The sequence below is a fragment of the Cyprinus carpio genome, chromosome B15, assembly GCF_018340385.1.
Source record: "Cyprinus carpio isolate SPL01 chromosome B15, ASM1834038v1, whole genome shotgun sequence".
NCBI lineage: Eukaryota > Metazoa > Chordata > Actinopteri > Cypriniformes > Cyprinidae > Cyprinus > Cyprinus carpio.
Window position 1 is genome coordinate 17,382,989 of NC_056611.1, and position 23,464 is coordinate 17,406,452.

The 23,464-nt window shown below is 37.3% G+C and overlaps 2 protein-coding genes across 6 annotated transcripts in view; both read left to right on the forward strand.

Moving 5' to 3' along the window:
* LOC109103239 (seizure protein 6-like) overlaps positions 1 to 11,076 on the forward strand; it is a 173,999-nt gene extending 162,923 nt beyond the window's left edge. The window contains exons 10-18 of one of the 5 annotated variants that reach the window (XR_006156566.1): positions 2,485 to 2,681; positions 4,665 to 4,859; positions 6,309 to 6,500; positions 7,400 to 7,594; positions 7,792 to 7,830; positions 7,923 to 8,029; positions 8,540 to 8,639; positions 10,123 to 10,131; positions 10,898 to 11,061. Coding sequence is in view for 3 of the 5 variants with exons in the window: in XM_042739539.1 (XP_042595473.1) it covers positions 2,485 to 2,681; positions 4,665 to 4,859; positions 6,309 to 6,500; positions 7,400 to 7,594; positions 7,792 to 7,830; positions 7,930 to 8,029; positions 8,540 to 8,639; positions 10,123 to 10,131; positions 10,898 to 10,975 (1,105 nt within the window). In the remaining 2 variants the exon portion in view is untranslated. Of the gene's footprint in view, positions 1 to 2,484; positions 2,682 to 4,664; positions 4,860 to 6,308; positions 6,501 to 7,399; positions 7,595 to 7,791; positions 7,831 to 7,922; positions 8,030 to 8,539; positions 8,640 to 10,122 lie in introns of all 5 variants that reach the window. The other 4 variants (XR_006156565.1, XM_042739539.1, XM_042739537.1 and 1 more) reach the window with 4 other exon arrangements.
* A 2,699-nt stretch (positions 11,077 to 13,775) lies between these two features.
* LOC109103242 (PHD finger protein 12-like) lies at positions 13,776 to 23,177 on the forward strand. Its single transcript, XM_042739540.1, has 15 exons — positions 13,776 to 14,493; positions 15,066 to 15,244; positions 16,520 to 16,592; positions 17,518 to 17,935; positions 18,035 to 18,155; positions 18,825 to 18,957; positions 19,195 to 19,359; positions 19,550 to 19,696; positions 19,807 to 20,353; positions 21,126 to 21,233; positions 21,345 to 21,503; positions 21,588 to 21,687; positions 21,789 to 21,840; positions 21,963 to 22,101; positions 22,184 to 23,177. Exons 1-15 carry the CDS (start codon positions 14,428 to 14,430, stop codon positions 22,546 to 22,548), a joined length of 2,772 nt encoding a protein of 923 aa, XP_042595474.1. The 5' UTR covers positions 13,776 to 14,427; the 3' UTR covers positions 22,549 to 23,177.
* Positions 23,178 to 23,464: the final 287 nt, after the last annotated feature.

Here is a 23,464-nt window from a genome sequence, read left to right on the forward strand (position 1 = left end):
CAGCAGGGCAATCATTCAGGTAGATGATTCTCCGCTAAACAGACATGGAGCAGAGAAAGGAAGACAGGCTTCTGCTTGCCACTTCAGAATTGGTTCACTCTGATGCATGGAAACAGTTGTTCTCAGTATTGGCCTGTCATCCATGTAAATTACAGATAGGTACAGATAGGCTCAGTTTGCGTGACAGAGGATGGATCATAATGTATTAGTTTTCCAAAGAAGTGCCAGACACAAAATCCTCCACAAAATACTCCCATTTATCTCTCAAGCAAACAGAATCAAATGCATCTTCACGGCTTTCACCAGCAGAACCGTATTTTAACCATGGCTGAGATGCAGAGAATGTCTCGATTGACATTTCTTTTTTTAAAAAGCCAGCATTTGTCACTTCCCTTTCGTTGTGCTAAGCGAAGGACGACGTGTCTGAGAGCCCTATATGAGAGTTTAATGCATTCTGATGGCGGCTGTGTTGTCGGCCAAGTCAAGCTGAGCCTGTTTTTGTGATTAAACAAAATGAAATTACTGCCAGCAAATGGAAAGCATGATTGATTTTCTCGGCAGATACGGTGTGCGGCTACGCAAAGGCTTGTTTAACTTTATCACAACAAATCCAATAAGGGCTGACACAGTTTCACTCTCTCTGGTCCTCAGAGCGGGTCAGGGGCTCTTCTGGTTTAAACATGTCTCCCAGTGGAAATGCATACATGGATTTCCTCCATACACTACTAGAGGGCTGTTGACAGTTGAATAATATACATTCAATCCATATGTAACAGTAGGTGTATGTGTGTGCGCATGCATGTAAGCCATAATTTAAACATCCTGTCTTCATTTTGCTTAAATGTAACCATTCTGCCTCGTGCTGCAGCAGAACAGAGATGATTAATTATTCCCCTCTCCTCAGTAATGACTTCCATTACTGCCCACTTGTGATTAATTAGTGACAAGATAGAGTGTGTATGCCACCTCCCTGCCTGCCTGAATCACACTCCCTCCACCAGTGACCGGCCAGACTGCCTGGGTTTGGTGGACGTCAGCCACAGTTACAGATCACATTCACATAGAAATAGAGAGATGTATGCTGTAATATACCTCAATATGTCTGTCTTTTGTAGTGTAGGCTGATTATTTGTGCAGTAGTGAAACAGATGATTTCAAGGTAAAGCTTTTCATTGACATTTCTTTTGTAGACTGGGGTTTTGTCACCTTTGTGTAAAGCTGTCAGGCATCTTCAAGGTAGTACAAAGTGCTCTGAAGGTCATATATTCCCCAGGCTTTTGACCAATAGGCTTGGATTCCTCTCAGGTATAAAAAAAATTAAACTTGCTTTTATACTTGATATGATCCAAAACTGACATATGGATGGGAGAGACAGTTATAGTGACTATGGAAAATTCCTTCTATTTTTTCTATTAAATATAAACTACTTTTCAAATTTTGAGGTTAGTACTATTTTTTATTTTTTATTTAATTGATTGATTTTTAAAGAAATTGATACTTATATTCAGCAAGAATGCATTAAATTGATTAAAAAAGATTTATATTTCAAATAAATGATATGCTTTTGAACTTTATATTCATAATATAATTCTGAAAGTATTCTGAAATTCTGTTTTCAACATTAAATTGGGTTGCTTTTTAAAATGTTTTCAGTTTTAATATTTTAGAATGTTATTTTATTGCCATCACAGGAATACATTTTATTCTATTAAAATTAATTAAGAATAAAAACATGTATTTTTCATATTGTAATAAAAAATCACAATACTTCTGGTATTTTTATTGTTTCTTTACTGTTGTAGTGTATTTATTGTACCTGTAATACAAATATTTTTTAGTTTCTGTCCTGTGTTTTTAATTCTAAAAATGAAAGTTTTTAGTATTTTATTTTATGTCTTAATTTAACTTAGAAGTGATAATGTGTAAGACATGTATGTGATATAAATGTAACCCTAATAAATTAATAAATTGGGAAAATGGTGATTTAAAATGGTTCTAAAGTTTTTCTGTTTTTGTTTTTTTCTGTTTTATTTCACAACATAATTCAAAGCATGTCCGTGATGGAGATTCTCTTGAATTTGCCACAGGGAAGCTGCCAAATGTCCTCTCTTTCTGGCTCCTGAATATCAGGAAACTGATTTTCCAGCTATTTCCAAACATGAGATAAGAGGAGTTGTTTCCCCCGCTGCTGAATCATTTGCTCTTTATAGTCTGAGTGAGATGAATGTGGTTTGTGATTGCACAGCTATTGAAACTATGCAAAAAAAATGCTTAACAAAAGCAGTGGGAAAACATTAAACAGCAGAAAAGATTTCATTTGCAGCAGGGGCAAGAGAAAAGCAGTAAGGGTGGGAAATAAGAACTAGAGGAAGACAAGTTAGAGGGGAGGTCCCTGGGCCCCTGGTATTGCTTTGAGATGAGACCTGAACATCTGAGATAGAGGATTAGTCTGGGATTGACCTGTTGTATTTTATCTGCTTACAGTCTCCACATGGGAAAGAACGACCTGCTGACTTTTTACGATGGAGACGACCTGACTGCAAAGATACTGGGCCAGTACAGCGGTTCCCGTCCTCGCTTCAAACTCTACACTTCCATGGCTGATGTGACCATCCAGTTCCAGTCGGACCCTGCTACCAACATCTACGGCTACAACAATGGTTTTGTTGTGCACTTTTTCGGTAATGACCTATTTAACCATTTCTGCTGCACTTTCCATTCAAAAGTTTGGTGACAGGAAGATTTAAATGAATACTTTTATTCAGCAAGAATGCATTAAATTAATCAAAAGTGACAGTAAAGACATTTATATTTTTACAAAAGATTTCTATTTCAAATAAATGCTGTTATTTTGAACATTCTGATCATCAGAGAATCCTAAAAAAAATTATGATTTCCACAAAATAATAATAATATTAAGCAGCTCAACTGTTTCCAACATTATTAATAAGAAGAAATGTTTCTTGATCACCAAATCATCATAGGATCATGTGACACTGCAGACTGGAGTAATGACTGCTGAAAATTCAGCTTTGCCTCACAGGAATAAATTGCTTCTTAATATGTAGTCAGAAAGAAAACAGTTGTTTTAAATGCTGCACATAAGAGAAAAAAAAAATCTTACAGATCCCAAACATCTAAATGCACTAGGATGAAGCTTATTAATTATCTGCTTATGAGATTTATTTGAGATGTCACATGGATTGCCAGTCTCAGTTTGATGAAAAGTTGTTGAGGAGACATAAGAGAGAGAGAGGTTATAAGAACGAGAGCCACAACTGGTTTAGTCCTCACCTTTCCTGAGGATGAAGAGAAGAAGGTCATTCCATCAGCTTCTCTTGGTGCTGACTATTGCACAAGATCAGATAAAATATAATAAGCTCTATTTGGAGGGTGGAGGAATGCAGATGATTCATAGAGCGGACTGAAATGGACTGTTTTTTTAATTTCCTTCACGCAGCACAGAGGGAAGATTCCTCCAGCAGCTCCTGCATGTGCAGGGGATTTGGCCTTGCTGAGGTGCTAACAATTACATTGCATGTTTGTACTCATTAGCTGCATTTGCCGGGTGCCGTGCCCTCCCCAGCTCTGCCACGCTAAGAATGGACATGAGCAAAATGCCTGCCAGCTGTCTTGTGCTGCTCTATTCAAATTTTTAATCACAGCCAAGCTGATTCCTAGCATTTGATTTATCAGTCATTAGACACAACACCTGTGGTTTGTTCAGGGACACAGTGAGAAACAAAGAAATTGTTTGCAAGCATTATTGAACATTCTGTCTCTCTTTCCCTCACTTTTGCTCTACTAATCAAACTAATTGAATCTTACTTTACAGGAAAGAAAATAACAAATGAGAACTCACAGATGTCTCAAGTGTTTCTCCATACAGAAGTAGTAAGATTTAATGGAAAGAAAAGGAGTCCTTTGATTAAACAGAATCAAAAAATCTTTCATTTGCATACTCTCATGTTATTCCAAACCTGAATGACTTATCAGTGGAACTCAAAAGAAGATATTTTCAAGAATGTTTTAACTGTTTTTGTCCATATAATGAAAGTCAGTGGGCTCCAAAAACAACATTGAGCTCCAGTGACTTCCAATGTATGGACAAAAAAAAAAATTCAACATGACTTCTTTTGTGTTCTAGAGATTACATTTTCAGATTTGGAATTATATTAGGATGAGTAAATGATGAGTATTCATTTTTGAGTGCACTAACAATTGATATATTTTAGATTAAATGACATGAAAGATGTCTCACAGATGTCTCAGTCTATCCTCTTAGAAAGCAGTCAGATTAAATAGAGAAAAAAAGGTTTGGGCAAATTTGATGAGAAATATTTGAGACCACATGATAATCTCTGACTTTTGATTGCAAACGTTGGCTTGTTAGCAACTATAAGTGCAATGTTAAGACCACTTCTGAAAATCTTAAAGGGCTAGTTCACTTAAAAATTAAAATTCTGTCAACATTTATTCATCCTCAAGTCGTTTCAAACCAGTATGACTTTCTTTATTCTGCAAAAAAAAAAAAAAAAAAAAAAAAAATTAATTGTCTCACTTGATTTATCCTGAGGTATTTTAGGAGAAAAGGAAAAAGTTGATGCAGCAAGATTAAGTCATGAAAGACCAACCACAGAGTGATGAAATGTTCTTTTTTGCAGAGGTTCCCCGTAACGACACCTGCCCGGAGCTTCCAGAGATCTCCAACGGCTGGAAGACCACATCTCACCCTGACCTGGTGCACGGCACGGTGGTGACCTATCAGTGTTACCCAGGCTTTGAGGTGGTGGGCACCGAAATGCTCATGTGTCAGTGGGACCTGACTTGGAGCGGAGACTTGCCTAGCTGTGAAAGAGGTGAAAACACACACACTCACGATGATAACCACTCTCTCTAAAATCCATTTTCACCCCTCTTCCAAACCAACACGCACTGCCTATTGATCAAGAGCAATCCTGTGCTCCGAAACTAGATGAGCTTTTGAATTCCATTTGAGGGGGGAATTTCACAAGTGCCTGTTCGCCTCTGCAGCTCGGTCCCATTCAAGGACAGGCAAAAAGTGAAGGAGGGCTTTGTGGGTAATCACTCACTTTTCATTCGAGGGCGACTTCACGGATAAAGTAGGTGTCGTTTCGCTTCACAGTCTTGCTGCATCTTCCTCTCTTTGCTCCCACCTTAAGTGATTTTTGTGATTTTGCAAGAATTTTAATTTCGCTCTCTGACCCTTGGTGAGATCACGATGGCGTCCCGCTGAGGCACGGAGTGTTTCATCAACAAATTTCAAATCAGGGCAGCTCGGCAACTAGCCAAAGTCACTCCAGTGCTTGAAATTAAATCTTGTCGCCTGACTATTGTGTTGCTCAGACTCGCTCTGTGTGAGTGCGTAATACTGCAGGCTCCCAGGATGTCTGCAGACATTCGTCGTTTCAAGTATCAGCAGACAGGAGACCGAATGACCCTGGGGTCCAGGTTCTGCCGCTGTCCCTGACAAAATCAGTAGCAGCAACAACAGGCCAAAAGCAGCAGGGACCGTTATCTGGTTCAAAGCTTCTCACCCGCCACGCAAACATCATTAACTCACTCGCCTCTCCCGTCCCCTTTTCCTGCCCCTCTACTGCTGAGGAGAGAATTGGGTTTGCAGCTGGGCAGGCAGGAGCGAAGTAATCTTTTTATTATACTGCACTGTGTGTCCATACACTGCCCTGAGATCAAAGTCACATGTTCTTCATGTCTCATACTTTCTGGATGAGATGTGTGGTGGCCCCTGGCACTCTGATTTTGTGGAACCACAAGCATGATGTGAAATGTGAAGAACAGAGGAACCAGAAAGCATACTAATAAAATGTATTTATATTGATATTTAAATGCATAATAGTAATGTAAAAAACTAATATGTAAAAGATATGAAAACTGCATGAATTAGAAAGTAAAATGGTTAACAATTCTGATCCAAAAGCATTGTTTGCCCAGCAAATATTTGTATGTAAGTCATTGGTGCCACCCTCAGGTGAAAATAAGAACTACAATATAATAGGTGTGTAGAGTTCTTGAATATTGCAATATATCATATAATAATTTAATTTCGACTCATTATGTATATAGTGCCATATTAATGTATTTACATATTTTATTATTATGGTTACATTACAAAACTATTAAAATAATCATTATTAATATACAAAGTCATGTATCATAGATATATGATGTACAGTACTGAATATACTGAACTCCAAACTCAACTAAAGAAAGCTGCAATATTGTTTCAAAATAAAAAATAATCTGTGACCTGTTGCTTTTTTTGCCAGTCCTGTCATGCCCAGACCCAGGCACGGTGGAGCACAGTCGCAGGGTGATGTCAGGCCCGCGTCTCATCGTGGGCTCTACTGTACAGTACATCTGTAACAAAGGCTACTCGCTGTCAGGAAACAGCCTGCTCTCCTGCTACCACCGTGACTCCACCGGCCCCAAATGGAGCGAGAAACTGCCTAAATGCATTCGTGAGAACATAATTTTATTCACAAATAATCCCAGATATACACCTACAGATACACACACATATGGGTGTTAACTGTATAAAATGATCTGTGATTTAAACTTGTAATCAAGTTTCAAACAAGTAATCAAGAGTGCACATTTAATAATGTTTATTTTAATTATTTTTTGTAGTTTCAGTAGGTTTCATTTGACCACAAGATTTCATTCTATTCCCAAAAGTAGTAGTATATCACTAACTAATCCATGCTTGTTGTGCGCTTGGTTGTTTATTTTTTATTTATTTATTTTTCAATGTTTCATTCTGTTTACAAAAATAATAGTTTATAAATACCAAATCCATATTTGTTTTCCTTTCTTTCATTTTTGGTTGGTTTTGTTTTCATTTCTTTTGTTTACAAAGTTTAATTCTATTTAAAGGAAATAGTTTTAAACTAACTAATCAGTATTATTTGTTTTGTTGTTTGGTTTGTTTTGTTTTCTGATTGCTTGGGTGGTTTTTGTTTGATTTTATTTTGTTTTGTTTTTGTTTTGTTTGCAAGGACTCATTTTGTTTAAATGAATGAATTAATGAATGAACGAGGCATTTATATAATGCTTTATTGTGTATTGCTGTACAGCCAAAATGCTTTACAATCATGTGGGGGGATTTTTAAAGAAAGTAGTAGATTGTTTGTTTGTTTGTTTTTGCTTAGTTTTGTTTTGTTTTCTTTATTTTACAATGTCTCATTCTGCTTAAAGAAAGTAGTAGGTTAGAACTAACTAATCTGTATTTGTTTTCTTATTATGTTTTGTTTTGATTTGCTTTGCTTTGTTTTCATTTTTATTTTCAGAAGTAGTTAGTATGCAATTACCTAATCCATATTTATTGATGTGTATATATCTGTATATCTGTGTCATATAGCGGATTCGTACGAGCCGTGTAGGAACCCCGGCACTCCTCCCTATACCATTCAGAGCTCAGAGAAGCATGTGTATCAGGCTGGAGAAACTGTGCGCTTCTCCTGCATGAGTGGGTATGAGCTCCAGGGTGAGCCTGTTCTCCGCTGTGTCCCCGGGCATCCTTCCAAATGGAGCCATCCACCCCCGCTGTGCAAAGGTAGTCTGTGTGTTTTGCAGTGTTCATGATGTGTGATCTGCATACTATATCATTCACATAAGGTCTCTTTCCTGTCTACAGTGGATGTTTATTTATTGATATGTTGTTTCTCTTCAGGGTAGGGAGTGTTTGTTTTGAATAATTGGTATGACAAGCAACATTTTCTCATTTGTTAAAAGCTCTCGCTTTTTTCCCAGCGGTAACACTGGAGTACATAGATGAACGCAGACTGGATGGTAAGAACATCTTAGAAATGCACATAAATTTGTCTTCACAGGTATACAGCTTAACTTATTTTATATATTTGCTATACTTTGTTCCAAATCAGTGGCCAGTGGATTTCAGTATGGAGGGAGCCAGTGTGGCTGTTTCCATTTTTATCCCAGTGGCCGTAATCATAATTATTATAATGTCAATATATTTCTACTTTTCAAGGTAAGCTTTTTTTGTTTGTTTTGTTTTTAAATAAATGTATTTTTTATTTTCCAAGAGTGCATTAAGATTTCTATATTTGATAAATGGTTTTTCTTTCTTTTCATCAAATTTTTTAAAAAATAAAATAAAATAAATTCATCCAATTGCACAAAAAAGTTGCAAATCTGCATATTAGAATGATTTCTGAAGGATCATGTGAGATTGAAGACTGGAGTAAAGATGCTGAAAATTCAGCTTTGCCATCACAGGAATAAATTACATTTTAAAATATATTCAAATAGAAAAGAGTAATAATATTTCACAATATTACAGCTTTTATAGTTAAATGACATTAGTTGTGAGTCAAATGTAAGAAGTCAAATGTAATTTGTTTGCAGATTCCATGTGGTTGAAATTTTTATATATTGTATGTGACACAGTCTAATTCTGATTATAGTTTTGTTCAAATGTCTCTCCTGTGGGTTAGACCATTGTAAGTCAAATTAATTGTTGTCATATGTTTGTTCTCAGAGTGCAAGGCAAGTCTCTACGTCTCTCTATGTCCACATCACCACAATATGATCAAATCAGAGGAGAGTCAGCTTTTGAAAACCCCATCTACGAGACTGCAGTAAGTAAAGCATGTGCTCACCAACAGGCTACATTCATCCGCAACCACCTCCTCACTTGTAATAGAAACCTATTCCCACCCATCGTATCCATTTGTGGTGATATTTCATGGCAGGACTGAGACATACTCATGTGTTCAGTCTTACAGGTGCACATCTTCACTTTGAACGCCATCTGCGTTGCCATATTGTGGGTTAATTTCTGTTATCTAATTAGCTGTAAAGTGCCATTCTGGAGTTGAAATGAAGTGGCGCACGGAGTCACGCCCTCATCATTTCATCATTAGCAATCACACAGTTTTATCACTGGGCCAGAACACCAGAGGAAGTGAAACATTTAACCTTATTATTGTGTAGTCTATTAGCATATCACCAGCCACGTCTGCTTCACCTGCTCTCATTGTTCAATATATTCACATTCATTCAGCTAAAAAAGGTATTTCACATTCAGATAAAAATTCTGTCATCTTTAACTTACTTTCATGTCGCTTCGAACCCATGTGTGACTTTTTCTTTCTTTTGTGGAGCACAAAAGGGAGACATTTAGCACAATCTCCCAAATGGAAGGGGACCATTGCTGTTGAATTAAAAAATAAATACTGCAAAGGTATCATAAGGTATCATAAAAGGCATCATAAAACTAGTCTGTATGACTCTGTAATACAGGTCTTATGACAATAACTGTTCAATAGTGACAAAAGAGAGAAAATTGAAAAGTCTCATTTGTTTTCAGCCACGATACAATTACAAAATTGGGGTTCAGTAAGATTTTTTTTTAAGAACTTAATACTTTTATTCAGCAAGGATGCATTAAATTGATCAAAAGTGACAGAAAAGACTTTTAAATTGTTGCAAAAGACTTGTTTCTCATAATTGGTGTTCTTTTAAACTTTCTATTCATCAAAGAATCCTTTAAAAAAAATGTATCACCAAATATATTACTAAAGGGATAGTTCACCCAAAAATGAAAATTCTGTCATTAATTACTCGCCCTCATGTTGCTCCAAACCCATAAGAACGTTGTTCGGAACACAAATTGAGATATTTTTTATGAAATCCTGGAGCTTTCTGAGAGCTTTACAAAATTAGAATTTTGGAAATTGAGAGAATTAGAAAAGCTTCTTGAGTGGCAAAGCAGCATTCAAATAGAACAAAAAAACACAGTTGTTTTAAATTGCAATAATATTTCACTGTTAATGTTTTTACTCTTATTCTTTATAAGTAAATGCAGTCTTTGTGAGCATAAGAGAATAGGGCAAGAAAAGAAAAGAAAAGAAAAAAATCTTATACCAAGTTTCTGGCATCTGGGATGGGAAAAAAGAAATTCATACAGGTTTTGAACAACATGAGAGTGAGTAATAATTGGTGAACTATCGCTTTAATTCAGAAAAAAAAAATTAATTTGACAATTTGTGACATTCTTGAACTTGCTCAATCACTTACATTTGCACTTGCTTTCCTCTCTCACTATCTGCATCCCTGAAGAACAATGAGGTGAGATTTTGACTGTCAATAATTTTACAATGATGCATGCTCTTTTTCCCCAGCCTCCTGTGTCTATCATGCGTTACAGACTGCAGGTTATTCGCACCTCTTATGTGCTGTGCTAGTGTCCCTCCAGATCTCTCTCTCTCTGTGTGGTGTGACATTCATAACACAGTCCCAGCAGCACACTCCCTGCATATACTAAACCGCTTGATAACAGTTTCTGGGCCCCAGGGCAAAGTCTGTGTTTGACTGTACATAAGTGTGTGTGGCTGGACAGATGAGTGTCTGTGTGCTGTATGTGTTTGTGCATGTATGTGTGCTGCTTCTTCTTGCACTAATGCCCTGAAGTGGTGTACTAGCATTATGTGAAGATGATGCAAACACAAGCATCTCTCTAGGGTGTGAAGAAAGACATGACAAGTCTGGGTTTACAAAAGACTGCGATTACAAAAAGCATAGCCGATCAATATTACATTTTGGACATTTAATTTCAGGATTATAAAGGTTTGTTTTCATATGCGTTATTGATTTAGCATGCTGTTTATTTTTCATAAACATCAGAAGGCTTTTAAATGCTCATTTACAAATCTGCATTGTGTTTATTTGTGAAAACATCACAATATCACTTCATAAATCACACATTGTTTTCCCAGCAAAGTAGCCTGATAGTTTTTCCTGCAGACTTCCATTATGTTTCCATTGCTGATTATTATTTTTACGTCTTTTTTTTTTTTTTCATGCTTAAGTTGCATGGTATTTTTGATTTGTACAGAGACCTATGATTCAAAGCAGCCACCAGAGGTACTCTCTAGGATTCTGTTGTAAAGAAAGAGCCTGTAAGGAGAGTTGATCAATGGAATAGCATCACATGGACAAGGCTGAGAAGGTTTGAACCACTGGTGTAGGGCGTCTCCTTCTTTAGCATCTCTCTTTCATATTGTGTTTGCAGCCAACATTGGTTTTGCTACCCCTCACAAAATGAAATGATATGTATATATATATATGTTAAATGTATTATATTTGAATTGTTTTTGTTTGTTTGTTAGGATGGGAGAGAATACGAATTATGTATTTATTTGAGATTGTTTTTGTTTGGGGGAGGGGGAGTGTTTGTCTTCCTTGTGGAAGATCTCTCAGTTCCTCTCACATCTTGTTTAGCCAACTCTGCTCTTAATCTCACCTACCTTCTCATCTTTTCCCATCTGCTGTAAATATTACCTTGCTTCTGAGGACTTCCGCAAGCGAAGTGTGTGGACAACATGATATTATTTTTGTAGAGCTTCAATAGCCATGGCCTAGCAGAATTGCTTGTACAGTTTTTACCCGTAATTGAGCCAAATTAAGGAAATAAAAAAATGACTGATAATAGGGAGTCCATGCTGTTTAGGTGATTGATGTCTCAGTAAACAGAATTTTTTTCATTTGTTTTTAAGTGTCGCACTTTTGCACTCACAACCCCTCCTTCCCCCTCTCCAAAAAATTCACATGTAAAGTTACATTTTAAGATTTAAATAAATTACAAGCACAGGAAATAGTTGCACATGTGAAGTATAAACAAAATGATATAAATTCACATATAAAGTAATTGAACAAAATACAAATAAAGTTACAATTACCTGTTAATTTTCAGGCAGAAATGGGTTAAAAAAAGTTTGGAGTCTTTTTTATTTTATTTTTTTTTTTTTTTTTTTCATGTTTTTTAAGACAACTTTTAATGCTTACCAAGACTGCATTCATTTTTTATTTATTTTTTTTGAAAAATACATTAAAACAGTAATATTATAAAATATTGTTGTGTTTTCTATTTGAATAGATTTTAACATTTAATTTATTCCTGTGATGGTAAAGCTGAATTTTCAGCATCATTACTCCAGTCCTCAGTGTCACATGATCCTTCAGAAATCATTCTAATATGCTGATCAGATACTCAAGAAACATTTTTTTATCTTTCTTATTATTATTAATTAATGCTAAAAACAATTGTGCTGCTCATATATTGTGGAAAGCTTGATAATTGTTTTTCAGGATTCTTTGATTAATAGAATGTTCAAAAGAACAGCATTTATTTGCAATAGAATTTTCCCACAATGTAAAAGTATTGTTACTTTATTTTTGAGATGTTTAATGCATTCTTTCTGAATAAATATATTCATTTATTTTTATTTTTTATTTTTTTTATGACTGACTCCAAACTGTCATTGTATCTGGTGTTCTTATCCAAATGAACTAGTCACAAATATAATCATAACATTTCCCACCTGAACACCTCCATACAAGGAAAAATAAACGTTCTTTAAAACAATTATGTAAAACTCAGCAACCACTGAACAATTAAACCTATGCATGGTTTACAGTTTATTATTATTATTCTTTTAATTTTCCACAAAATGAAAATGAAATGTGTTATTACAACAGCTGTGATTATAAACCTTCAAATAAGATCTAGTTTCATGAAGTGTAGTGTTTTGCATGGAAACTGGTACATCTGTATCCAGTAATGTGAAGTGGGTTCCTGTTTTGTTTGGGTTGATTTGAGGTTTTTTGTTGTTTTTATTTGTGGCTTGCCTGTGTGTACAGTCAAAGAAAAGACTGCTGGGGAAGTAGTCTCTATCTGTGTTAAATTCAGCTTTGGTTGATTTAGCCAAAAGTAAAAATCTATGTACAGACAATTCTTGTAAATCATCCCTCCTTCACTGATCAATTGGCTCTATTTTTTTGGTTTCCGTTTATTTTTGTATGTTTTTGTATGAAACAAAATAACAACTGACTGTACTCTTTCAGCAGGCACTCTTAATATATAAATATCTAAGAATGTACATAAAATTTGTATTAGATATGGCTTAAATGTATGTATATATATGGGGTTTATCTATTATAGAATAGATCTTTGTTCATCATTTCACAGTCCGTCTGTTAATATCAATGAAATGGATCATCTAAAACAGTTATGTACTTGGTCCCCATATGAATGTTGTCTGTATTGATTGAAATATTGTCATTTCAATGTAACTAGCAAAAGCTGCCAAAAACATCACAATTGGTCACATGACAGCCTTGCATTGTGAGTGTATGTTTCAATGTTTCACTGTCTCCAACTAAACAACAGAGTTTGGGAACCTAAGAAACAACATTTATTGGAAGTCAGAGCAACATCAATAACTCTGATATAGTTACAGGCATTACATTCATATTAAATTTTCCAAAGCAACTTATCAATGAGGAATACAGCATGAGCAGTTACATATTAAGACAAGTGCTGTAATTACAAGTAGCCTATAACAACAGTGTAGTTTGAGTTTGTTTTTTTATTCTATTTTTATTTATTTATGTATTTATTTTTGAGGGATTCAGTTAAGCGCTCACAGAAGGAATCTGTTTTAAAAGTTGCAAGGGACTTGGTTGTTTAGGATTATCATGGTCCAAAATGATATATTTTTACTTCGTTGCACTGTACTGTTATTATTTACCACAACATTGTCATAGCATATCTTCAATTAAAAATGATATTCCATCAGACTGTGCTGGTTGTATTTGTTTTTCGGAAACGCTAATACTTTTTCGCTGAGCTTCAGAGAAAACATGGCCTGCAGGCTTGGAGAGTTTGTGTAGTTCTGCCAGACTAACGCTAGGAGGAGCCGTTCCCCTCTGCGTCTCAGTGCGCATGCGCAGACTTCATTCCAACCCCGCTAGAGTCGAGTCAGAGGAGGGCAACGCCAGCCAGTTAGCATAGCTACTAGCAATGGCTTTTCATAACAACACCTTTGCTCTTCACTGCTGTCATCTGAGCGCCATCCACGAGGGTTTCTGCACATGAGAACCTAACCGCCGACAATCAATCCAGCAGACGTACTTTGTGACAGCGAGCGCTTTTTTAGTCAGTATGCGATGGGGACAGACAGCTGTGGATTTCTACACGCATCTTTGCAGGCGGCTGCTGCTGAAGCAGAGGATGCTGCTAGGCTAGCGAGCTAGGCCTTTACATCCCACAGGAACCCTTCAATACTGCACTAGACAACAACTCGCATTCAAAATAGGAACGATATTTGCACTTAAACGAGAGTTTGAGCGATTCGTCAGCTCTTGTTTAGCACCAGACATCTGGCGAGCTCTGTGCTTTTGTTTGTTGATAGCTGCTAGCTAGCCGAACCTTGAGCAGCCAATCCGCTAACGTTATCTTGTTAGATTATCGACCCGTTTAATATTTCCAGAACGGCTTAAAGACAGCAAGTTAACCCGCCTGGGTTTGGAGAAGGCGAGAACTGCTGTCGGGTTGTGTGTTCATGCTATATTTTAGCAGTGTGAATGTGGGACAAAATGGAGACCCCGAAGATTCTGTACGATTTGGACACGTCTGGGGGCCTAATGGAGGTAAGCCTGTCTGCCCTTCAGCTGTGCCTCGAATCAGCGTCTTGTGTGAGTTAAATATGCCTGTATTAATGATTAAATGAGTCATAATAACAGCAAATTGCAGAATGGAAATCAGTCGTTTGTGGACATTTGCTTTGGGTAGTTTATGCTGAGCTGGCTTGGTACAGAAACTGCCTGTCTGTAAAGTAGAAACGAAGACAAAACTGTGTGTGTGTGTGTGTGTGTGTGTGTGTGTGTGTGTGTGTGTGTGTGTGTGTGTATATATATATATATATATATATTCAGATGGATCTGATTTGACATGGAAAAAAGTTTAATGACCTTATAGTTGAATGCAGTGGTCCTTAAGGCTCCCCTGGACTGCCCGATTTGGGGTCTCTCTAATGTCACCCTTAATTTCAATCCACAATCTGCATTGTGTGTGTGTCTCAGATTAGTATAATATCCAAAATGTGCAAGGATAGGGTTGGAAACACCAGATGAATGTGTGAAGCAACTCTCCACTGATGACTGTCAGGAGATCTTTGTGTGACTGTATGCATGCTTAAAAAATATTTGCCAATCTGTTCCAGCAAATTCAACAGCTGCTCGCACCTCCACGCTCTGAGGATGGAGAGAAGAGACGCAAACCAGAGAGGGAGACCAGAAGAGGAGGCCGAGCCACGAACCATGACACCTGCGATAGCTGCCGTGAGGGAGGAGATCTGCTCTGCTGTGATCACTGTCCCGCTGCTTTTCACCTGCAGTGCTGGTATGTTTGCAATGCATTTTTACATCTGGGTGTAAAAGTCTGCTTATGCTGCTGATTTCTAAAGGTTACAGAGATTGTTTTCTTGTTGGCTGATGAGGATTAAGAGTGTGACCTGTGGAGGTCTTGGAAGCATTTAGTTAGTTGTAGGTGTTAGTACCATATGCAGTTATTTTATAGCAAAAGTATTTAAGAACTTGCAGTTAGCAAATTGTAACGAAACATTTAAATGACATGCATTATCATTCAAAAGTTTTAGGATTTTTAAAAAATGTTTTTGAAATGTTTCCAATGCTCACAAAGACTGCACTTATTTTGTCAGAAACATGGTAAAATCAGTAAAATTGTGACATATTATTATAATGCATTTCTTTAATGCTTAATAGTACTGTCACAGAAACTACAGTCAGTTTGACAGTTGTCCCGTGTAGAAATTTAACGCTAAAAAACATATCAAACATAATCAATGTAGATTTTTATGATTGCTAATGGTGCATATTGTTTTTGTGCACATCACCACTTCCTCATCCAACAACAACAAAAAATGCCTAGAAATGGCATTTAAAAAATTTTTTGTTCACTATACTGCTTAACACTGACAGCCTGTGTTTGAAGTAAAATATTAATGCACCTAAGAACAAAAAACCCCTACAGGTTGTTTCTGTATAGTTACCCTCAATACTTCTCTCATTCTGAAGACACAGCAGTGTCTTATAGTTTTATCATAGAGGCTTTGTTTGGATCGAAGCACTCCTGCCTAATTTGATTGCTGTTTAATGCAAACTCTGCTATAGTCCTAGTTTTTACTGCTATAGTCCTATGTTTATCACTAAAGGAAAGTAAATGTATTGTTATTCAACAACTCTCCTGTCCTGAGGGGAGATTTGTTCGGATGTGCGTCACATAAAATTGATCCAGCCTTTCTCTTTGCTAATGTAATATAAAGCTGGCCTATAATGCCTGCATGGCAAAGATGAAAAAAAAATGTATTTACATTTTTGTAGAATATCAGTAATGTTGCAACATGCAACCTAAAGATTGCAGAGCATCCTTGTGGTTCAGCCTGTTTTAACTTTGGTGAGACCTAGACAGTTTCAGTGTGATTGCAGCGTTGTGGTTTTCTTTGCATCTAGCACATGAATAAAACCTGTAAGCTTTAACTGTATGCAAAAATCTTTATTTCTACAGAGAATTTAAATTTAAAATGTGTAAAAAGCATTGTTGTGTTTTTAAACACATCAGGATTTGTAAAAATAATAAACATTTGATTCTTCACAGTAATCCACCTTTGAGCAGAGAGATGCTGCCCCCTGGTGACTGGATGTGTCATCGCTGCAGTGTGCGCAAAAAGGTTGGTGAAGTCATATTTGCCATTGCTGTCTTGTATTTGGGAAACTTAAAGGGATACTCCACCCCAAAATGAAAATTTTGTCATTAATCACTTACCCCCATGTCGTTCCAAACCCGTAAAAGCTTTGTTCATCTTCAGAACACAATTTAAGATATTTTGGTTGAAAACCGGGAGGCTTGTGTCTGTCCCATTGACTGCCAAGTAAATTACAGTGTCAAGGTCCAGAAAAGTATGAAAGACATTGTCAGAATAGTCCATCTGCCATCAGTGGTTCAACCGTAGCGTTATGAAGCGACGAAAATACTTTTTGTATGCGAAGAAAACAAAAATAACAACTTTATTCAACAATTTGTCTCCTTTGTCTCTCCGCATCACCGTAGCACCATTTTGGAACATACCTGCTTTACACAAACTGTGACCGCAAAGCCGCAACACAAGGATACATTTTCTATGTGTATTTATGCTTTGATTTGAACGAACGTGATTAATGACAAAACTTTCATTTTGGGGTGGAATATCCCTTTAAGCTCTCTAATGTTTATTTATCAACATTTAAAGGGATAGTGACAATTGTCAGATTATATAATGAAATAAAAAAAATGCTTAATTTTGGGTGAGTTATTCCTTTAATTTCCTGAAAAGACACAAGATGCATGCCTATTCCACAAAGGATACAACCCCAAATACATTGCTTTCAACACAATTTAAAAAGAAAGAAATGTTGATTAAACAAACGTTCTTTTCATTCAGTGTCTAAAGAATCAATAAAACAAGTCAAATAATTTATTCACTCAATGTGTGTGCTATTATTTTTTAGTTATTAGAGTAAGAGATACTTTAATAATGCTTACTAAAGTTTCTTATCAGCATGTTAACGGTTAGTTTTGGGAACAGAGCTGTAGTGTGTAATTTTCTGTTTATTTAGAAGCGTGAGCAGAAGGCAGAGCAGGTGAATGGGGCGTTTGAGCGGCAGCTGTCCAAGCGGTCCTCCTCCCCTGCAGCAGAGCTGGAGCTGGGAACACTGCGTCTGGATGGGCTGCCCTCTGCCGCATCAGGAGGCTTGAGACTCGCCGTCGCACAGGTCCGTCTTCTCGAGCGACGCACGAGCAGCCGTCCCGGTACGCCCACTTCAAATGCGTCCACCGACACGCCTACGCCGTCAGAACATAATGACGTGGATGAGGACCTGATGGACGTCGAAGAGGAAGTGCAGGGCTCTGAGTCTGAGAGCGCCACACCTCGTCTGAAGAAACCTTTTCAGCTGCTGATCGCTGCGGCCATGGAGAGAAACCCCACACAGTTTCAGCTGCCCAGTGAGCTTACGTGCACCACTTCACTGCCAGGTGAGGCTCGCCCACACTATTGTGCTAAGTGGTTAAAGTGTGCTTTGTGTGTTTTTATAGTTAAACTCTATGTGTGTGTGTGTGTGTGTGTATCTACAGGCAGCAGTAAGCGCAGAAGGAAAGAGGAGGCAATAGGCAAGAATGTAAAGAGGCCACAACATGAGCTGGATCCCAGCGGGCTGGTCCCTCTGCCAGTGAAAGTGTGCTTTACCTGTGGCAAGTAAGAGTCCAGAAACATTACAGACACTGACAGCATCATGTAAATTATTGGCTGATAGTGTATGTATGTAGAGAGAACTTTTCCTATGGAATTTTTATAATAGGGTTTGGTCTGTGGTAAATATAAATTGATGATACACGGGAAAATTATGCACACCTATACTGAAAAAGTTATGTTTATTTTTTTTTACTATTTTATTGCAATTTTATTTTTCACATCCAAAATAAAAGTTTTGTTTACATAATATATGTGTGTATACTGTGTATATTTATTATGTATATATAAATACACACACATGCATGTATATATTTAAGAAGAATGTTATGTTTATATATTAAATATATTTAAATATATATAAATGTATATACATGTAAATATTTTCTAAATATATAATTTATGTGTGTGTATTTATATATACATAATAAATATACCCTGTACACATACATATATTGTGTAAACAAAACTTTTATTTTGGATGTGATTAATCGTGATTAATCATTTGACAGCCCTAGTTTATTTATAAATATACCATCTATAATAGTATATAAATAATATTAAAATAGCACTGTGCCAGAATTTGAACGTCCTTGCATTCCTAATGGAGTTATATTGATTGTCATCAGTATCGTTGCACAGTGCATCAGTTTCCTCTCTATTCTTGCTCCATAGGAGCTGCAGGGTGGCTCCTCTGATCCAGTGTGATTATTGTGCGCTCCTATTCCACATGGACTGCCTGGACCCCCCTCTCACTGCCATGCCCACTGGGAGATGGATGTGTCCCAACCACGCAGAGCACATGGTGGTTAGTGTCTTGTCTCTGATCACTTGTTGTTCATTTTAGGGATGTTTAACATCAAACATGTTATTATTGTGGCACTAGTAATAAGAGTTTTCTTTCTCTGTTGAGTTTGTGTAATATATGCCACTTAAGTAGTAATATTTCAACAATCTTATTTTGTGTTCTGATTGATTGTGCTTTTGTTACACTCTCATGATATTATGGACTGTAAAATAAAAACGTTGCTTATTTCCATTCTAGCTAAACCAAAATAACGTGACCCTCAGCACACGTTGCCAGCTCTTTGATCAGTTCCAGAACCGATTGTCCCAACATGCAGTTAAAGTGGACTTCCTGCGCTGGGTTCACCGCCAACACCATCCCAACCGCAGAGGTGTTCGCCACATCAAGAAAAAGACATTGAAGGTGGAGTCTCATTGAGCAACATTATTATTTTTATTTTAAATTTGTTTTATTTCTGCTCAGTTTACTACATTTATTTGGCTAAAGATTACTCTGTGATTTTTCTATAAAATAATTTAAAAAAAAAATCCTTATCCAGTCTTCAGATTATTGGGGAAAGCTTTGACTTTTTGTTACTTTGATATGTTTGTAGGTCCCCAATGCCATCAAAAGTCACTACCAAAATCCCCCTTTGCTGGTGGATCAAGTGGGTCTTCGCAATGGACAGATAGTCACAAACGGTTTCATGGAACAAGAATGTTCTTCTCAACATTTAACCAGCGAAGGGGAGCAAGAGGAGGTAAATGCACTGTAGAAAAGTGATTGTATAACAAACTAAACTGCTGTAGTATAAATATGAGTGCAAAAGTATTTTGTATCATTCAGCTTTTTTTCCCCCCCTTTCCACAGTGGCTTCATCATGTCATTGCACTTCAGTGCAGTATTATGAAACATTTATCTGCTAAGCAGATGTCATCCTCCCTCCGGGACTCGGAGCAGACTGATATGTCAGACGTGAAGACGCAGGAGTCTACAGAGATGCAGGACCTTAGCTCTCAGAATTCTGACTGTGTCCAGCCTAGAGGTACACAAGTTGGCCCCCAGGGGGCCCCTGTGCTGCCCTGTGTTGCACCCGAACAGTCTGAAAGCTGCAGAGAAAGATCTTGTCAGGGTGACGCTGACAGTCCAGCAGAAAAGGGCACGGGAGTGAATGGGCCAGTGGTATGTGGCAAGCCCAGCAGCCATCCTAGACTACAAACTCCAGCACTGTCAGAGCCAGCCCTGCTCAACCATGTAGACGTAAAGACTGAGAGCAGCAGTCCCCTCAGCTCCTGTATGCAGAGAGATACTCCTTCGTCTACCAGCCTTGCTTCGGACTCGCCTGCCCATCATCACAGCTCAGCTGTAGGGAACTCCTCTTCAGTTCTGAACAGCAGCTTGTCATCTCAAACTAAAGGTATTTGAGCCTACATCATACTCTCTGTACATCATACCTCATTTTCCTTCAGCTGTGCTCTAAGATTAAGAATCACCATCATCCTTGTTTCCCCACAGACAAACGGGTGATTACTCTTTTAATATATATTGCACAGGAATTGACAAATCTCTTATGCACACCGATGCTGCACATATTTAATCCAAAAAAAGTTTTCTATTTTATAATATTTTAAAATGTGATTTATTTCTGTGATGGCAAAGCTAAATTTTCAACATCCATTACTCCATTCTTCAGTGTCACATGATCCTTCAGAAATCATTTTCAAATCAAGAAACATTTCTTAGTATCAGTGTTGCTTTTTCTGGATTATTTGACTAGAAAGTTCAAAAGAACATTATAACTGTCTCGACTATCAATTTAGTTTAATTAACACATCCTTACTGAATAAATGTATTAATTCATTAAAATCTTCCTGACCAAAAATCTTTAAACAATTCATTTATTTATTTATTTTTTGCTGTAGTGTTGTCTAAAATTTCATTAGCATTTGACAAGGCTGCTGGGCAAATATAATAGAAAAGAAAGAACAATAGAAATACAAAATAAATTTTTCCAAATTGTTTTTCCCCCTCAAATTTACTAAAAGAATTGTTAAACTGAATAATTTAGTGGAAAATGTGCAAAAATTTGCAAGTCCCTAATATATGTTGTCCAAACTAAAACTAAATTTGAGTTTCAGTTGGTTTTTCAGTACACAAAATTGAATATTTATGTCTTGTTTTTTTTCCAGAGAACAAAGGAAGCGCTGATGTAATGCCTGCTGGGAAAGGCTCGGTGCTCCCATCCTCTATAGGCAGCTTATACAGCTACATCAAGAATGTGGTTCAAGGCGATGCAGGTAAGAGATCCACTTCAGCCAGACATGATTTTTAAATGAAACCATTCATTGTCCAGTAGAACTGATAATCTTGCATTGGTTCTGAGGAATGGAATTCTTTCTGTGTTGTAGAAGTGGACATGAATGAGCTGGATGAGGAGTTTATCAGACTCCTGGCTTGGCAGAGGATCCAGCAGCTGTTGTCTCCCAAATCACTTCAACCCTCAAACAAATGTGGGATTCCTCCAGCCGTCACTGCCTCTCTCCCAAAACCTTCCCCTCTTGCAGACGGTAACAAAACTCACCCATCACATCACATTGAGGCTGTGCTGTTGCCCCTCCAGTCATAATATAGCAAGCCTTTGCTTTTTGCAGCACAAAAAAGGGACGTACAAGCTCGAGCACTACTGTGTCCTTTAACAGGAAAAGGGGCAGCTATCAACATGTGCTATAGGACTCTGTACATAGGAACAGGTACAGTTTGCTACAACATTGCGTTTGCATTGTTTTGAATAAGACTCATAGAGATTTTTTGTTTTTTTGGGTTTTTGTTATGTATGTGTTTGTTTTGTAATTTGTTGAAATGGATGTGTGCCTTGGGAAATTTGGTTGCATCTTTTATGATGAAGTGAGTGTTATCTGTAATTATGCCTCATTAAAGGCTCTTGGGAAGCTCATTTTGATTTAATTGTCCAGATTTAACACATCAAGGGAGATTAATGCTTCTAAATGTTATTTAATCTCTCGTAGAACACGAAGCATTATGAGCTTCTGAACTACAGTGAGCATGGGACGACTGTAGATAACGTGCTTTACTCATGTGACTTCTCCGACAAACCAAACATCACTTCACCCAGTGGGCTCGCGTCCAAAGTACAAAACAGCATCAGTGAGTACCACCCATATCTTGTTTTTGTAATGCATGACACGAATTGTAGTAATGCGTTCTATCTGGTTTGGTAAATCCACAGGAGGTAACAGGTCAAGGATACCGCTAGGTGAGATGTGTGCGGAGACGGTGCTGATACCCGCAGGTGGTGTGATGAGCAGCCAGGCTCAAGGAGGACCCAAATTGCCCTGCAACTGTAAAGCCAGCAGCTCCAGCCTGATTGGGGGCAGCGGAGCCGGCTGGGAGGGCACTGCATTGCTCCACCACAGCAGCTGCATCAAAGTGGGCTGCATGCAGTTCCTGTTCAGCATCACAGAGTTTGCTAGCAACCAACCCAAAAAAGAGCAGATGTCCACCAGTGTTAGCCAAGAAGAGACTGAAGCGGTTGACGCACAGACTCCCAAACTCCACCAAATGGCAGTGCTACAGTCCAAGTCTGTATCATAACCCCTCCTCTCCTTTGAAAATACAATGGACAGTAAATGCAGTTTGGAATTGAGGAACTTTGATAAAGTGGTTAATTCATTCATTTGTATGGAGGTATTTTTGGGGCTTGGTTTTATGGACCGTGTTTGCACATTACATTTCTATCATGTTTTTTTATGCAAAAAACCTTTTGACTGAGAAGCAGCCGTTCGATTTTCCCCTAAACCTCACTTGTCGACACCACACCCTGTATACTTTGTGTCAGTGCAAGGGATTTTTATGTACTCTTTTGAACAATATATTTACTCCAAAATATTTTATTTTGTTATAAAAATGCATTGTTCTTTTTCTGCAGTTTTTGCACACTAGGTAACTATATGCAGAAATGCATACATGTGCAAATACCTTTGTAGGATTTATTAGCAGAATCATTGAGCGTTCTGGTTTCTTCTGGAACTGTCCATTTCTCTGTAGTGTTAGAGCCTCTACAGCCTTAGTTGTGAAGTTCATTTGTGTATAAAGCTAGTTGTTCAACTAAAATTGTCCCTTTTGGTCATGTACATGTGACTGAAGTGTCATTTTGTCAGCAAGAAAATGTCTGACGTGTATGTCGTTACATTGTAAATATATAAAGATTTTTAAATAACAGACCATTCCATGGTTTTTGTTTATAATTCAACTGGAAAAGAAAATTGTGACTTTACTCATCCTCATGTTGTTTGAAATCTGTATGACTTTTGCCAAAACTGAAGCATGTATCTCGTTTGCGTTCCACACTAGAAAGTAAGCCGTTAAGGAATGAAGTGGGAGTGAAAAAATTTACGGATTTTCATTTTTGTGGTAGCTTTAATCCCTTTGTTGAGTGATTATTATAAAAATTAACATGGATCAATGCTTGTTGTTTATGTAATAAAAAAAAATAGCATTTTATATGAAA

What these genes read in the sequence shown, in the direction of transcription:
- LOC109103242 (XM_042739540.1), top strand. Translation starts at nt 14,428, where the DNA reads ATGTGGGACAAAATGGAGACCCCGAAGATTCTGTACGATTTGGACACG. An exon ending in GTGTGCTTTACCTGTGGCAA is followed by an intron (nt 18,156 to 18,824) that starts GTAAGAGTCCAG and finishes CTTGCTCCATAG; the next exon opens with GAGCTGCAGGGTGGCTCCTC. An exon ending in ACCTTCCCCTCTTGCAGACG is followed by an intron (nt 21,504 to 21,587) that starts GTAACAAAACTC and finishes TGCTTTTTGCAG; the next exon opens with CACAAAAAAGGGACGTACAA.